The 17,507-nt window shown below is 45.7% G+C and overlaps 2 protein-coding genes across 2 annotated transcripts in view; both read right to left on the bottom strand.

Moving 5' to 3' along the window:
- Window positions 1–190: 190 nt before the first annotated feature.
- dhrs3a (dehydrogenase/reductase (SDR family) member 3a) lies at window positions 191–16,498 on the bottom strand. The gene is made up of 6 exons (XM_063209651.1): window positions 15,840–16,498; window positions 10,228–10,371; window positions 8,767–8,886; window positions 4,298–4,536; window positions 3,513–3,638; window positions 191–1,433 (listed from the first exon to the last, which is right to left on the bottom strand). The coding sequence occupies exons 1-6, from the start codon at window positions 16,032–16,034 to the stop codon at window positions 1,349–1,351; spliced, it is 909 nt and encodes a 302-aa protein (XP_063065721.1). The 5' UTR covers window positions 16,035–16,498; the 3' UTR covers window positions 191–1,348.
- A 372-nt stretch (window positions 16,499–16,870) lies between these two features.
- The window catches only part of igsf21b (immunoglobin superfamily, member 21b), a 35,236-nt gene continuing 34,599 nt past the window's right edge, over window positions 16,871–17,507 (bottom strand). Inside the window, exon 10 of the mRNA XM_063209652.1 lies at window positions 16,871–17,507. This exon is cut by the window's right edge and continues 313 nt beyond it. The gene's annotated coding sequence lies outside the window, so the exon portion shown is untranslated.

Genomic DNA, 17,507 nt, shown 5'->3' on the forward strand with positions numbered 1-17,507 from the left:
TTTATTTCCAGAGTACATGCTACCCATTCACTAATGCTACCTTTTTCATGAATACTTACCACCACCATCAAATACTAAGTATTCATTATGACTGGAAAAATGCACTTTTCATACATGAAAAGGGGGATCTTCTCCATGGTCCGCCGTTTTGAATTTCCATTTTAGCTGTAAAAATGACTGTACTTAGGCCATACTAGAAAATATTAGTTTATTAGTTAGTAAACTTTCATGAAAAGGTCAAATTTGGCAATAGGCAACACAGTTTCAATGAGCAGCATAGTAGTTGCAGTACCTTTTTTGACCATTTCCTACACCTTTAAGGATCAAATACTGTATTTATTCAACATGAACAACCAATATTGATAAAAGAGACGTAGGCAATCATGTGCAAACACATAGATGCATTTTTATTATAAAACGATTAAAATTTGTTAAAAATCTACAACGCGTGCCTCAAGCCACCCCATCCCATCCCATCCAGTCTTGAAGGTCTCCTGTCCTGAGGCCACCAACCCCTTCAACAGAACATGTCTTTAGTAAGGAAAAATAACCACACAAAACCACATTTTTCTTTTTTAACAGCATCCCAGTCAAACGCAGGATTTCACATCCAAGTATAATGTGTGACTAAGGACATGACTGTGTACCATTCATTCACTCTAGAATGTCAAGGTTTCCTGGCGATAGATAGGAACTAAGATCATGCACCGACCCTTTTTAACGTTACACAATATGGTACGCACTCGCTCGGAAAGCCTGCTGCACTGAAATGGGCTTTTGTGATCTAATAGGTCCTTATGCCCACAGTCAGGGCCGGATTAATGCACAGGCTAGATATGGCTGCAGCCTAGGGGCCCCCACCTGCCATGGGGCCCCCGATTGGTCAAAAGTGAGAAATTGCAGAATTATGACAAGATGTAATATTGAAATATTCATCTGTCATGTTGAGTACCGTTGGTAGACATGTTGTCCCTAATTCCTAGCATGTAATTATGACACTGTCCATGTAAATTTGTCACAAAATTTGCTTTCCGAGGGGCCCCACATCAACTTGCAGCCTAGGGGGCCCAGGCCATCTTAATCCGGCCCTGGCCACAGTGGTATGCAGTACTGTATAGGTCCAACCACAAGGTTGTGTAACACAAGGCTGTGTGTTCATGAGTGTGTGTGAACGCAATGTTCTCTTCTTCTTCTTCTTCTTCTTCCTCAGTTTGTTGTTATTGTCTCTTTATTTTATTTTTTTCTCGCAGTGCACACATGCTCGCTCTTGACTTGAGGTCTTGATTCCCTTTGATTGCCTTGTCACCCCCCGCCCCGCTTGGCGGGCTGGGCTCCCCTTCCTCCTCTTTTAAGTTCTGCCCTTAAACGTCTTCATGCAGGTGTAGCAGCCGGCGAACCTCTGGATCTCCTCCAGCGCCGGCAGAGGCAACAGGCTGTTGAAGAAATAAACAACAGATGCTCGGGTTAGGTAAGCGCTAGAGAGCCCCTGAACTCCCACTACACAGACAATGGATGCAATAGACTCGACTCTGCAATAGAAGGACTCTGATGAAGACACTTTGTCGAAACGTTAGTCTAATCATGCACCGTGAATAAATAAGAAAAAACTAAATAGACATCCGTGTGGCACCAGGTTTCTTCCCTTTTTACTTATGTCTGGTCCTACGCTGGTTGCACCGGATTGTCACCAGTAGCACAGAGTACGTGTCTCCCTTGTTATGGGTGCAATAGACTGTTGCTGGATCTCAAATGGTGCACTTGTGCACTTCAGTGTTCATGTTTTATTGCGTTTGTTTGGCGTATTAATTACGCACTAAAACATAGTGCCCGAAGTGCACAAGTGCACCATCTGAGACATTGCATGTGTGTGATGGATTGTAGTGTCCCTATGTGAAAAATTACTTTGGAGTCCCCGACACAGAGAGGGGTGAGGGGGGGTTCAGCTTTTGTCTTGGTCCCTGAGTTAGAATCTGTGGTCTGGTAGGCCCGTTTATTACAGTACGGGAATTTACCCAAGAATATAAGCACCAAAGCCTCAAGAGAAAATTATAGACAGTATTAGAGTCGTGCAGATGGATGAAATGGGTGTAATATTAGACTGGAGAGCAGGGATGAAAATGATCCTGTCAACCGATGATGCAACTTGGTGGTAAGCAATAGAAACAGGACGGATTAAGGAGTAAAGTGTCCTCAGACAAAAAAAAATATTTTGGACTCCCCTCCCTTCAAACAACGAGGGAATACCCATTATGGGGGTTATTAGGTGACATCAGGGAAGCTGACAGGGGTCGACAAACAGGTCACTTGTCCCGGGCCCAGAGACATATGGGGCCCAGAATTGGGTCATTTCATTGTAGGTATTGAGTGGGGGGCCCTTTTAGATAACTGTCCTGGACCCAGCCAAAGCTGTCAGCGGCCCTGGGTGACATACTGTACTGTACGTAATACCTGGCTTGTGTAGGACCTGCTGTGGCTCCTTGGGTCTGGGCTTGATGATGGGCCTGTTCATTTATCTACCTATGAATAGGAGCCCAGGCTGGACTGACCATCTGGCATAGCGGGCATACCGGTGAGCCCCACACCCTCGTGGGCCCCTATTTTCAGATATATATATATCTTTAAAATGTTTTTTTTTTTTTTACATTTCTGAAAATAGGGGCCCATGAGGATGTGGGGCCCACCTGTGAGTCAGTTCTGTGCTGCTAATTATGAGGAGCCCCTTTAAGCCAAAAGTGCCCGGGCCCTATTTCTCCCCCAGTACAGCCCTGATAGGAGCCCCGAAGCCTGAACAGAAAATTGCCAAGTATTAAAGTGGCACAGATGGATATACAGTACGAGTACGTAATTGGTGTAATATTAGACGAGTGAGCAGACGGGGAAATTACCCTGTCAAATCATGATGATTCGTTAGTCCACTCCGGAGGTGGATGGAGGAGTACGGACTGGAAGAGTGGAATGATAATGTTTTGATATTTCTAAGGGCCCAGTTAAGTGGTGTGTAATTTTCTGTTAACGCATTCAATGGTTGGATATGCTGCATCTGCTGATATGAAGACGCCTACTTCTGTCAGGGCTGGGGAAATATGCCTACCGGTAGTTCATGGCAAATACTGTATGCTCTGCAGGCTTGTACGAAATTCCGAATGGAAAGAATTTCAATTCAAAGTAATGCCATAATACCAACACTAGGTGGTGGTGTTCTATGTACTTTCAATGGGTGGTGTAGATTAAATTCAAAGAAATTCAAGGTAATGACACCACCAAGTGTTCGTATTATGGCATTACTTTGAATTGAAACTCATTCAATTCGGAATTTCGTACAAGCCTGATGTTCTGTATGCATTGCTTTTATTCATCATGAAGATAGCTCGGGTGCCCTTGAGCAAGACATCTAACCCCCACACTGCTCCAAGGACTGTAACCAATAACCTGTACTTCAAAGGACTGTAAGTGGCTTTGGATAAAAGTGTCAGCTAAGTGTACTGTAATTTATATTGTAAAAAGATACCTACTTTTTGAGGATTATGAGTATATGCATGGTCCAGGGCAGGTAGACGAAGGCTTTGTTGCTCCTGACTGCCTCGACTGTTCGCTGGGCCACCGTCTCCGGCTTCAGAGGGGGGAAGAGCTGAGGAAACCTACAGATACACACAAGAGTATACGCTTAGAAGACACACAAGGATCAAAAGACACAGCAACACAGGGGTGCATGTCTCGAAGCCATAGTTGCTAACTACATTGTTGTTCGCAACGCAATTTCCCATTGACAACTTCCCAAGTAGCTAAGTGGTTAACAACTACGCTTTCGAGAAATGCAGCCCAGACCTGTAACCATCACTCATTAGGGTGCTTTCAGATAACTGTCCCGGACTCAACCAAAGCTGTCCGCAGCCCTATGACTAAACACTACAGAACCCATGCCATATCTTACTTGACTGTAACGCCTGAGAAACATCTGTCGGTGTATCCTCTGCCAAGTTATTGCACCACACATATATGTACTGTTTAATGTTCATTATGTCTAACTGTTTAAATCAACACTTGAGATTTTCTTTTACTTAAGACATGTAAAAGTTGTATCTTTTACCTGACATGTTTCGACGGTATTACTTCCGTCTTCATCAGTGACCCTCTGATGAAGACGGAAGTTATACCGTCGAAACATGTCAGGTAAAAGATACAACTTTTACATGTCTTAAGTAAAAGAAAATCTCAAGTGTTGATGCACCACACATAGTTTAAGGCTTTATCGTGCAGATAGGCAGGGTGATAACAGGTCGAGCCATATAACACTAACCTGACTCGCATGCCCTGGAACATCTCGGTGTTGGTGTGGAAGGGCAGCACGGTGGTGCAGCCCACGCCGGGGCAGTCCAGCAGGCCCAGCGTCAGGCTCTCCATGAAGGCCAGCGAGGAGGCCTTGGAGGTGCAGTAGTCGATGGCGCCCGGGATGGAGGAGACGGACAGGATGGAGTTGATGCACACCACGTGGCCGTTACACAGCTCCAGCATGCGGGGCAGGAAGGCCTTGGTGGTCTGCAGGCGGTGGTGAAGAGGAGAGAGGGGAGGGGAAAAAATAGGATAAAGTAGGTCAGACCTAGTCAGGCCAAGAGCAATGAAAATATTGTTTCTGATCGGGAACTCCACCCACTTTGTCGGAAACCAGTACACCAATAGCATACATAGCCTAGGGAGGCGGGTCAACCTTGCTGTTTGGGAAACGTTAATTGTTGTGCTCTTGGTCAGACCAAGTCTCGAAGAGATTTGAAATTCGATGATAATCAGGCTTGGTCAGACCATCCATTGAAATACGAATCATCCTGCTTTTAGAAATACAAGTTAAAGTGTTGAGCTTAAACGGGACACAATTTGGTTAAAATGTTTGAAATTGCATCTAAGAATTTTAATTTTTTTGAAGGGGAGGACCCCACATTTTTTCACAGATAGTTGGCAACCTCAGACCGTAAATGTCAATAAATATTGTTTATTGAGTGAAAATCACTGTAGTAACAGTTGTGGTCTGCAATGGATGTAGGTAGGGGGAGGGCAGGAGGGGGAGGAATATAGTAAGTCATTTTAATATATAAATGACACATGGACCATAGGTAACATGCGGAATAAAATGTAGAGGATTCCCTGAACAGCCCAAAACCTTGCTGGTGTAAAATAAATGTCATTTATTCTATTTTAAAATGGTATTTTAATTATTTAATCATTTATTTATACAGAGTAGTATTTCTCTATTTTTTTATTTTTTTTTTATTATTTTTTTACAGACTAAGATGTTTATTTATTGAGTCTCATATTTATTTATTTATTAGAGAGTAGGCCTGGAATTTGTTTTACATGATCTTATTATCTATCTATATTATCTTAACTGTGCAATGTCTAAATGTGTCCGCTGTGTTATGTGTCTTTTACATAGTGAAACTGAAGACAAGTTTCCACAGTTGTGGACAATAAAGAAATAAATAAATTCAATTCAATTCAGTTCAGTTGTTGTCCGTCTCCCCCTGACACTGAACACCATGATAGCTCCGGATCTGCCATTGACATTGCCTAGGATGCCAGCCTTCACTGTCATTGTGTGAATGCATGAATAGGTGAATGTGAGGCATTCCATGTACATGTACATACACAATGTACAAGGAATGTGTTACACAGATAAAGGGCTGGACTGGGGGAGAAATAGGGCCCGGGCACTTTTGCCTTACTCACCGGTGGGCCCCGCACCCTAGGGCCCATAACGGTGTGGGGCCCACCAGGAAATGCCTGCTAAGTCCAGCCCTGATGCCAACCTTCACTGTCATTGTGTGAATGCATGAAAAGGTGAATGTGAGGCATTCCATGTACATGTACTGTACATGCACAATGTCCAAGGAATGTGTTACACACGGATGCAGTCCGTTTGCCATTCAGAGCATGGACGAAAGAATGTTGGATGTTGAAAGCACCACAAGGAAAGGAAGAATGCTTCATTGAAAGTTGGGTGGAATAAAGTTACCTTCAAAAGCAAGAGTTTCAAGCAGGTATTTGATTTGATCTTGATAGTATGTATGTATCAAGCAGTTTTTTTTCATACAGTCACAATTTGTGTGTGTGTGTGTGTGTGTGTGTGTGTGTGTGTGTGTGTGTGTGTGTGTGTGTGTGTGTGTGTGTGTGTGTGTGTGTGTGTGTGTGTGTGTGTGTGTGTGTGTGTGTGTGTGTGTGTGTGGAATGTGTATCTTGTTGCATTCAGGGCTAAATTTGGGGGAAGAGGCTGAGGGTGTACGTGCATCGTTTCGGTGTGTGTGTGAGGGGGGTGGGGGCTGCTTAGAATCCCAGCCTGCATTGAACACCCCCTCCCCCCAAAAAAAAATCTTCACTGAGAATCGACGGACTGCATTCACGAACGACACGTCTAGATCCCTTTCCCAGATGTCTGACTCTGCTGCTTCACCCCGGCCAGCCCAGCCCAGCGCTGGTTCCTGCGGACCGGACAGGACAGGTGAGTGTGTTTGATCTCGGCAGAGATGATGAATGGCCATGAGCCCCCTCTTGATGCTTCTAACGCTGCCTCTGTCATTCAACGTCATATCAAAGACGTCCCCTGGGGGCCAGCACCCCCAGACTAATTGAGAATGCAAGGCCCTCTTATGAATCCAAAGATGGACTCTTAGTTATCATACTACTCAGGGTTGCCAAATTTGGTGGTTTCTTGCCCAGCTGGGCTATTTTGAACGACCATCTCTGGGCAATAAAAATATGTTTTTTTTCTGTTATTCTGATTCATGGTCATAGAAATTAATAGAATTTAGTTCAAATTGGGCAGGATTTAGTGCCTCCGGGCAGTTTGTGGGCATTTCTTGGGCTGGAAATCATCAGTCACACCTGGCAATCCTGAATTCGCACTTGTGTGCCCGCCTTCCACACTAACTGTAACACCCACACGTCAGCAGGTCATCAGTCTTCATACTTCATTCTTTTGGTCTGCTGAGTTGTTGCATTGTTGAGGTTATTGTTGGGGCAGCCGTGGCCTATAGTGCCCTACAATATCAGAACGCAGTATCTTGAAAATGGTCGAAAATGGGTTTAGACCGGAAATTGGCTTTAAAATACCTTCTTTTTCTTGTGTTAAAAATTTTGATCCAACTTGGTCCCGTTTCAGAAAAATACGATAAAAACTGATTATACTGCGCTTTTTGGTTTTAGGAGGTTACGTCGTACTAGCCAAGAACGCAGTATAATGCGCATTATACTGCACTTCTCCATTGACACCGTGGTTTTGGTGTAGACAGTAATACCACAACAGAACGCAGTATAATGATTTTTCAGCTAAAAAGTAATGAGAAAGTCGTTTTTTTGCTTTTTTCTTGTGTGTATAAATTTCCACCATAAAAAAGTATTATATGGAAGTGTCATCACCACTTTACCTCCAACACAGTTGCGTGGCCAGAAAGGAAACTTTAAAGCCATTTTTCTCAGTTTGCCATTTTGAAGTATACTGCGTCCTGAAATTGTAGGGCAGTATAGTGGTTAGGGAGGCGGTCTTGAGACCAGAGGGTTGCAGGTTCAAATCCCACGTTTCTTCCACCACCATGGCTGAAGTGCCCTTGAGCAAGGCACCTAACCCCACATTGCTCCAGGGACTGTACCCAATACCCTGTAAATAACTGTAACTGTCGCTTTGGATAAAAAGCGTCAGCAAAGTGTGATGTTATGTAATTGAATGCATTATTGAGAAACTTAATTGCAGATTGGATGGTTTATGTAACCCCTACTGTCAACCCCTGCTCTTAGTGCTGTGCAGTACATACTGTATACGTTTTATGTATTTCTTTTTAGGTTTGTGTGTTTGTTTTTGGACCATTAGTTTGGAATAAAAGATGTTGTTGATGATGATATTGATGATGATGATGATGATGATGACGATGATGCTCTGCTTGTTTCTTTTTAAAGATTTTTTTAATGGTCTTTTACGACTTAATTTGACAGGACAGTTTGAGAGGTGGACAGGAAGCGAATTGGGAGAGACGGGGAGGGGTCGGCAAAGGACCCGGGCTGGGAATCGAACCCGGGTCAGCCGCATGACAGGCGAGTGCCCTACCGGTTGGCCACAGCAGGGCTGATGCTTTGCTTGCTTCATCGTCTCTACCCTCCACTCTGCTCTGCTCTGCTCAGTTCAGCTCAGTCATTCGCAGCTTTTGGTATTTTATTGAAAACAATTGGGGGGGGTGCTCGAGAGTTTACTTTGAAGTGCATCCCATGGGTGGATGGGTTTGTTTAAGAAACGTTCACCGAGAGGGTTCTGCTGGCTTCACTGGAGGAATGCTCTGTTTAGTTGCTGACCTCGATTTTTCTTTTGGCAAAAAAAGCGAGAGAGCGAATGAGCACAGAGCAAGCGTGCACACACACACACACACACACACACTCACACACACACACACACACACACACACACACACACACACGCACACGCACACGCACACACACACACACACACACACACACACACACACACACACACACACACACACACACACACACACACACACACACACAGTCTGTGAACTAAAATAAGCAAGCTGACAAGAATGTTATTTTGCGTGGTGTGCAATGTATATGCATATGGAGTTCAAGTTGGGATATGACAATAAAAAAGAGAAACATTTCTCTCTCTCTCTCTCTCTCTTTCATTCTCTCTCTCCTTCTCTCTCTCTCTCTCTCTCTCTCTCTCTCTCTCTCTCTCTCTCTCTCTCTCTCTCTACTGATTGTTACTATACTCACCCAAAATTGGCCCAGCGTGTTGATGTGCTGTGTTTTCAGAAGAGCGTCATCATCGCTGTTCATCAAACTCTTGCCGTGGACCACAGCTGCGTTGTTCACCAGGATAGTGACATCACCCACCTGAATTGGAGGAAGACAGATATCAGGATTAGCCTTTTCATGCAGATGGGATACCCAGCAACAGCCCCTACGACGCACTGAAAATCCTCGGTTACACTCAATAGAATTACTAGTACATTGCTGAGAGTCTTCAGTAACAGTAACAGTTTAAGACCTGGTCTACCACTTGGGAATCACATGGCAATCCAGCTCACTCTTTGCTGAGAAACCTCAGCTGCACTCAACAACATTGCTATGACATTACCAGGAGTCTTAGGTAACAGTTTAATACTTCCGTGGAGTCTTCAGTAACTCTTAGTGCAGATGGGGTTGCCAGTGGGCCTATTCACTATTTGCTGAAAATGCTCAACTACATCATAACAACATTACTATGACATTACAGAGAGCCTTAAGTAACAGATTAAGACATAGCCATTACAATTTTGGTGACAGTAAGCTTATAACATAGGTTCTGTGCTAAGGGGTTTAAGACTTAAAAATGACCTTTTTGGTAACAGTAAGCATATGGTAGGATTTGCATGAAGGAGTTAACATCCCTTGACAAACATTTCTGAAAGGACATCTATGGGTTTTCCGCTTCTAATATGAACAAAGAATTTTTGGTTAGAGAGTGCTTAATGAAAACACTTCAAAGTTTTCATTTCTATGAGCCAAGAAAAAAAACCCACTGGCACTTCAAAGTATGTGTAAATAATAAATAGTTCACATTGATAAAATACTAATTCAGGCACTTCAAAGCTCTTCAAAATAGAATAGATGGAATAAAAAGGAATAATAGTCTCTCCACTTGAGACTAAAAAAAGTTCTCAAAGTGAAAATTCTGCTTCTAAAAGTTACTTCCTGTGCGGTCTTTTCTTTTCACCTCAAATTCAACAGATGCATTGTTGGATGCAACCAATGGTTCAAAGTGGTGGACAAAATCCTGCACACCGTCCATCACACTTGAATTTTAATTAGTCATATTTCTGTCCTTCACACAACATTTCTATCATTCAGACCTTCTTCAGGTGTCCACAGTGGAAAATGCAGTATAATTCAACACTTGGAGAGTACTCTGTGACCAAACACACTCTAGAAGATGTTAAATCCACTCTGTACGTGTTAAATTACAGAAACACTGTTTTTTAATTGTACCCCTGAAGATCTGAACGATTTAAATGTTGCTCCCCCCCCCCCCCCCCCCCCCCGCCCCCCCCCCCATGTGGCTGACCCTGGGTCCTTTGCCGACCCCTCCCTGTCTCTCTCCCAATTCGCTTCCTGTACACCTCTCACACTGTCCTATCAAATAAAGTCGAAAAAGAAGAGAAGCCGAAGAGAAACACTACTGTATGCTCTCCCTACCTTCTCCCGGAGGACCTTGGCCTGCTGGTAGACCTCCTCGCGGTTGCCCACGTCACAGATGAAGTAGTGGCACTCCGTGCCCAGCAGGTTGATCTCCTCACTCGTCTCCTTCAGACACTTCTCTGTGCGGCCCCACAGGATCACCTGTCACAGGGCGAGGGAGGATGAGCAGGAAGGGATAGAGATGAACATGAAGATTAGATAAGATTCGACATAGCCCCATAACAAGGGCGCCGTTAGCAAGTTTTAAAATGGTCGTGCATTTTTTCTGGATTCTTTATTTCTTTACAATGTTACTGCTGCTGCACTCCAGAGTCATTTGTCTGCAGTTAAAAGTTGAGGAATTGATTCATTTAGGGAGCCCAAGAGTGTGGATGCCAATGCACCACGGCATCCCCCTTTCTGGCACCTATGCCCCATAATGCACGCCGTTCGTTCCTTCAGTGGCACACTGTAATAATAGTCATTGAAAGTTAACTACTACACTACTATGACATAACACAGGGCCTTAAGTGATGCACTATGATGACTTGGTCATTGCCATTCTGGTAACAGCAAATGTATAACGATGTGTCTTAATGGGTTAACTGTCGTTATAGGTAATGAAATGCAGTTTAGCATCCAATCTGAAAGCACAAAAAGTGCATAGGGAGAGAGAGAGAGAGAGAGAGAGGGAGAGAGAGAGAGAGAGAGAGAGAGAGAGAGAGAGAGAGAGAGAGAGAGAGAGAGAGAAGAGATGAACAGACACAGAAAGACTGCCAGAGAAAGAGAGACAGGCAGGCAGACAGAGCAAGACAGACAGGCCAAGGTGGAGAGGGAGAAATAAATAGCAACAGAGAAGGATAGACAGAGGGAGAGAGAGACAGAGACCACGAAGACAGACAGACAGACAGACAGACAGACAGAAACAGAGAGGCAGAGCGAGCGAGGGGGCAAAGAGAACGAGACATTGTCATTGTCACCGTCCTCCTACGACAGCTCAGCACAAGAGACACAAAGACAAATGGAGGAGGTGCGGGCTGGGGGGGGTGAGCCCCGTAAAGAGAAATCCGATTAGGCCCAGCAAACAGTGGGGTTAAAACCACACCATTCATCACGCAGGATGGAACGGCCATGCAATCCAAGACCAATGTGTTCTTCCAAGAAAAGCCACGCACAGATTTATTCCCGCTCGCCTGCTTTTTTTACTTCTATTCTGGATATCTGTCTCTATCTCACTCTCTCACTCACTCTCTCTCTCTATATCTTGCCCTCTCTCTCTCTTCATTTCTCTCAGTCTCTCCTGTCCGCTCCCTCTTTCTTTCTTTCTTTCTTTCTTTCTTTCTTTCTTTCTTTCTTTCTTTCTTTCTTTCTTTCGCTTTCTCTCTGGTTTACTGCCTGTCTCTCCCTCCTCTCTTTTTCTTGCTCCTGTTCTGTCTCCCTCTTTCTTTCCCATCATTCTCTCTCTATCCATTCTCTCTTTCTCCTTCTCTGTCCCGCCAATCTCTCCTTCTCCTTTAGCCCCATATAGAGGGGCTTCGTTTCAACATGAATGAGCTGGCCCTGGTCAGGAGAGGGAAGACAGGAGAGACATAGAGAGAGAGAGAGAGAGAGAGAGAGAGAGAGAGAGAGAGAGAGAGAGAGGGAGAGAGGGAGAGGGAGAGAGGGAGAGGAGAAGGAGAAAGAGGAGAGAGAGAGAGAGAGAGCGAAGAAGAGAAATGAGAAAGAGAAGAGGAGAGAGGAGAGGGGAGACAGAAGAGATACATAGACATAGACAGAGAGAGAGCAAGAAAGAAGAGCAAGAAAGAGAAAAGAGATTGAGAGAGAAGAGGAGAGAGGAGGGAAGAGAGAGACGGGGGGAGAGGAGAGAGTGGCAGAGAGGCAGCGGGTGGGTTGGTGGGTCGGTCCGGAGCAGTCTGAGGCGTTGGCGATTAGATCTGCCATTCTGTGGGGTCACGGAGAGGTAATGAACACAAGCGTGAACCCCCTTTTCTCCACCTCTTCTTGCTCTCCTCTCCTCTTCTCCACTCCTCCTCCTCCTCCTCCTCCTCCTCTCCTCTTCTCAACCTCTCTGTCCACCCCTCCACCCTGCCCTGCTCTCTCTCGCACACACTCTCAAAGAGATTACACGGCTCAATCGGCTGGTGAGCCCCTCAATTTTCTGGTCACGGACTCTCAAACAGTACGTGTGTGTGGGGGCACTGGGAGAGCTCTCTTGCTCGTCAGGACTAATCTTGTGTGTGTGCTGACACATAAACACACACACACACACACACACACACACACACACACACACACACACACACACACACACACACACACACACACACACACACACACACACACACACACACACACACACACACACACACACAAACTCACGGGCATGCACACACTCACAGACAAGTATGCACGCATGCACGCACGCATACACACACACGCGCGCACCCACACCCACACCCACACACACACACACACACAGATTCATGAGCAAGCACACACATACACACACACACATGCATGCATGATGCACACACATCCTCTCTCACACACATGCATGGACACACACACACACACACACACACACACACACACACACACACACACACACACACACACACACACACACACACACACACACACACACACACACACACACACACACACACACACACACACACTGAGATAAGGGGTGTTTCAAATCGGAGCTGTTTGGTGCTGCCCATGGCCTATTGCAGAGCATGGCACCAGCATAAATGGACATGAATAGCATAACATAAATAAATAAATGAACATACAAATAAATAAATAATTATATAAATTTGAACAAAGTCACATCTCGAAATGTGTTCCGCAACCACAACCACAATTAAACAACATGACTCACCAGTTAACACCACGACGACACACGAGTTGAGTAATTCATTTCATCTGGCCTCCTCTGATCTTTCATTATTTTGATTCTGGCGTAAACAACTGTCTCCAGCAACAACAACAAGCACAAGTCACTGAAGTCAGGGCCTGCCCTGAAAACTCCCTGGACACGACACAGATGTGTGTGCTGCTGCTATGCTATTGCTATCCTGTCCTCACCCTCTCCCACATCTGCTGAGTGACAACGCCTGCTGACTTGTGTCTAACTACTGTCACAAACAAGACATGGAGAGTGTCCCGTTATCAAGAAGAGAGTTCAAGCGGCGTAACAGAGGCCCTGTGGAGGGCAAAGGGAGGGAGGTAGAGGAGGAGTGGAGGAGGAGTGTGGGGGGAGAGGACGAGAGCGGTGAGAGAGGGAGGGGAGGCACAGAGAGAGGCACAGGGAGTTCAGGAGGCAGTCGCCTGGCCTGCCGCTGTCCACCGTCCCATTAGCACACAAACCGAGGGGTCAGGAGCGGGGCAATGCCCAGCTGGGAGTTGAGAGGCGGCCTCTTTCTGCTGCACACCTCCGCTCCGACTCCCCTGGCTCACCGCTCTCCTCCACCCTCTCCCCGGGCCCCGGGCCCCGGGCCGCCTCAACCACAACCACCACCATCAACTCCACCCCCAGCTCTTCTTCCCCATAACCTCGTTCGCTAGTCATTTACATAATACTTCCTTATGATGTTGCTATCAGCCTCGGGACACGATGTACAAGCAAAACACCAGGCGGGAATTCAAAGGACGCGAAATACTCGCGCATTTTCTTATCAATGGGGAACAGACCTTGTTTTGGTACTGGTGTCGTGGGCTGGCTGGTGCACAGTGGAACCTATAACCTCGAGAAGGAACCGGCGGTGACCTCTAGTGTGGTTTACAGGCCAGCCAGCCAACTTTATGTAAGGCCAGGAAGCGTTTGGCGGATATTTCCCCCGTGCGAACACGGAGATGTCCTCAATGCACTCACGGGCACGGACAGAACGCACTGTAGGCTGACCAAGTATAGCCGAGACAGCACTTCTGCCCTGAAAAACACTCGCCCTCTTTCTCAACTGGCCAGACAGTGGGAAAATACTCTGGCAAGTGTATTCGACGTGACCCATGATTACTTGGCTCTGGGTTGACTCGCAGGCACAAAGGCATGCACACGCACACACACACACACACACACACACACACACACACACACACACACACACACACACACACACACACACACACACACACACACACACACACACTAAAGAAAACTCCGTCGGGCCGGAGCACGACTATCCAATTGGGTGTTAAAAAAAAAAAAAAAAAAAAAACAGCCGCGCAATGACACTAGTGACATCACCATCGCCGCTTACACAGCGAAGCTGGCTGACCTGCCAATGAACCTGAGTCGAGTAACCAATCTGCAGCATTGCTCAGCTGCCGGTGGTCACCCCGGCGGCTCTGAGTGCCAGCTATTCTCCCACACACACACACGCACGCGCGCGCGCACACACACACACACGCGCACGCGCGCGGTTACGGGAGATACTTCTTCGCCCATCCAAACACTGGGCGCGCATACTGTAGCCTTGCTGAATAACGCTTAAAAGTAGACAGGGGGAACTGGCGGTAGGGTTTTCCCCCTACTCTGGTGTCTTGAGATGAGCGCGGTGCGGTGCGGTGCGGCTAACTCTTGAGTCTCCTGCTCCTGCGGCCCCGCAGGCTGTGGAGCTAGTATGCATTAATTCAACGCACATCTGGCTGCCCTTAAAACGATCCCAGCCACCAGGGACTGTCAGACGTGAGTATGGAGGCTACAAACCCTCATGTCATTCCAGTCAGACAAATCCTGCTTGTCAGCACCCCGTTTTCTGGCCATTTGAAAACACATCGGGGGCTGAGGAAACACCTGTGTTTGCGTGTCTTCAATTTTTGGGGGGGATGTAAAAAAAATGGCAGTGAAAAATAGACGGTGTGTGTGCGTAACCGATGACAAGGGGCTCTGTTGAGCTCATATTCCCAGTGTCAGAAGTGGGGCAGAGTCAGTCTTTCAAAACAGAGTTCAAGAGTTGAGCACATGGAAAGCGGCCCAGCCTGCAGAGGCAAATGATGGAAACAGTGCGCTCACCAGAAAAGCCACAAAACTGTCCAAGTCCCTTTCTGCGCAATAAACCACAACAGCCTCTCAAGGTTCATTGAATATCACTGGCCACCCCTAGACTCTACACTGACATTGAGCACAGGGACACCTCAGCATCTAGATGACCTACTTGAGGCGTTACCTGACTTTCACCTCAAAGTTTGCATAGTATGGCGAAGACAGACATTTCTGCGGCTGACCCTGTAACCAGAGCCTGTCACAACATAAGCCGTTGGCACCGACTGCCGCTGCTGGGTCAAAGAGTTTTAAACACACACTCCTCAAGCCACGATACGCGTAGGCTACTGTCATCACGAGCAGCAGAAGCTCAAGGTTTTTATTATTGTATTGTTTTATGTCTTCAAAAACACACAAGAGTGAATACGCTGCTGAGATGACAGCGGGCTTTGGTTGAGTTATTGAACTTAACATTCGCAAAGCAACAACATGTGCCATTCACTGCCGTAATTGGTGTCCTAGTGTATCGTAAATCAGATGTTGGAACGCGCAAAAGGTACAGAATATAAACACACACATAAACAACAACAAACATTGGAGCGCAACAAAAATGTTGTTTCTTATACAAAGACATCGAACTTACCTTCTTCGCCCCTTGCTTCGCAAACTCGTGTGCCAGGTGACGACCGATGCCTCTTCCCCCGCCAGTGATCAACACAACATCCCCGCTCAAGTCTCTACGTCTCGCAGGTAGCAACAGGCTCATGCCCGCTTTAATTATGCTGTAGAGCATCTGAATGGGAAAAAGAACAGCGCTGCATATATTCGAGTGATCCATCTTTCTTGGTGCTGCTGCAGCTTCACTTGGTCAACAAGACTGAGATGCTCCAAAAGTTCAGATGCCCGTGAAATTCCAGTTGGGTACTACTGTCACTTTGCGCAACACGTTCTTAATATTGTGATTTACTAATTTCTTTGAGCCCCTTTTGGCGCGCTGCTTCAAGTCCACAAGAAACAGAGACGCGTCATTAAACTGCTATCCTTTTGAAAGAAGCAGAGCATAAACCTGGGAATGATCACAATTCTGGAAGTCTCGCTGTTTGACTGGCGCAGAAAGTTTTTTTTCTATTCCAACTTTCACTGTCCAGTGTCCACGCGTCTTTTTTTTCAAACACGCTCTCTCATGATAAGACACATGAGGCGCTCTAAGTTACTTCTACTTGCCGCTGTAAGAGTGAGCACCAGCAGTTTCCAGTACACTAGCAGTGTGTGTGTCTCCTTGTTCCTGAAGCTCCTATGCGCTTTATAGCCTGGGCCAGTCTGTTTCCCCATTGCCACTCCGGCGACTTTTAAAGCCCATTAATCCTGATTGACAGCTTTAAATGTTTTGGGACTATTGACGTTGTCGAAAGCCAGCAGTTATTTTCGTCTACAGTTTCTCCAGGTCCTCCAATGCGCAGCGCTCATATTTTTGAACAATACTTTACACTGTTCCCAATCGATCGCTTAGTGAGTGTGCCAGTTTTGAAAGGCACATCACAGAATGACATGAGCAACATTCCCTCCTATCTCTACCTCTGTTCAAAACACATGAAATGACACACACGTTTCCCATTGTTTCTGTTTTTGTTAACTTTATTCTTGTATTTACAGCAATGACAAAAATAAACTTGTTCAAAATAAACTGATGTTTAATAGGAATGGGGAAAGATCTTCAAGATTGCACATATACTACGAACATTGACGTAGGCTATCTATAATTCTCTCTGAAAGAAAATAAAAAAATCTCTGTCCAGGCTCATACATTCAAAAGAATCTACCATACAGAGCTCATGTAGATGCACATTGCCTCAGGTGCAACGCAACTTCACAAACTTAGCTCTACACCGCCATCTACAGTTGAGGATGTGAAGTAGAGACTCCTGTGTGTAACTGGAGTAAACGGTTTGTGTGTAACCTCCCTCAGAAAGAGCCTTCTTCAACTGGACAATGAATACAGGTTAACACACTCACACCTTGCAAAGCCTCCAGGTCGGTTGTGTTGAAACAAGTGCTGTGCTCGTAAGCGTTACTAGGCTACTGGACAGACACATCCTTGGCTAAAAGCCTGGACCACAAGGGTGAGTAGGACAAGAATTGTGGTGTGCAACATTAACACAACATTTAAAAAAAAAAACATTTGATTGAGTCTCTGTTCATTTCCAACTTGTGTCATTCCTGTGAAATCTGTCCATACCAGTAAAAATACAAACAGACTGCTATCCTGGCACCATGACAGTTCAAGATATGGTATTTTTGTTCATGACCTCCT

This window comes from Engraulis encrasicolus, chromosome 10 (genome assembly GCF_034702125.1).
Source record: "Engraulis encrasicolus isolate BLACKSEA-1 chromosome 10, IST_EnEncr_1.0, whole genome shotgun sequence".
Taxonomy (NCBI): Eukaryota; Metazoa; Chordata; class Actinopteri; order Clupeiformes; family Engraulidae; genus Engraulis; species Engraulis encrasicolus.

Excerpts from the sequence above, each read along its gene's own strand:
- dhrs3a (XM_063209651.1), bottom strand. The coding sequence starts at position 16,034 with ATGGATCACTCGAATATATGCAGCGCTGTTCTTTTTCCCATTCAGATG. Across the intron at positions 10,372-15,839 it reads CGAAGCAAGGGGCGAAGAAG|GTGATCCTGTGGGGCCGCAC; the intron begins GTAAGTTCGATG and ends GCCCTGTGACAG. Across the intron at positions 1,434-3,512 it reads ATACTCATAATCCTCAAAAA|CCTGTTGCCTCTGCCGGCGC; the intron begins GTAGGTATCTTT and ends TTTCTTCAACAG.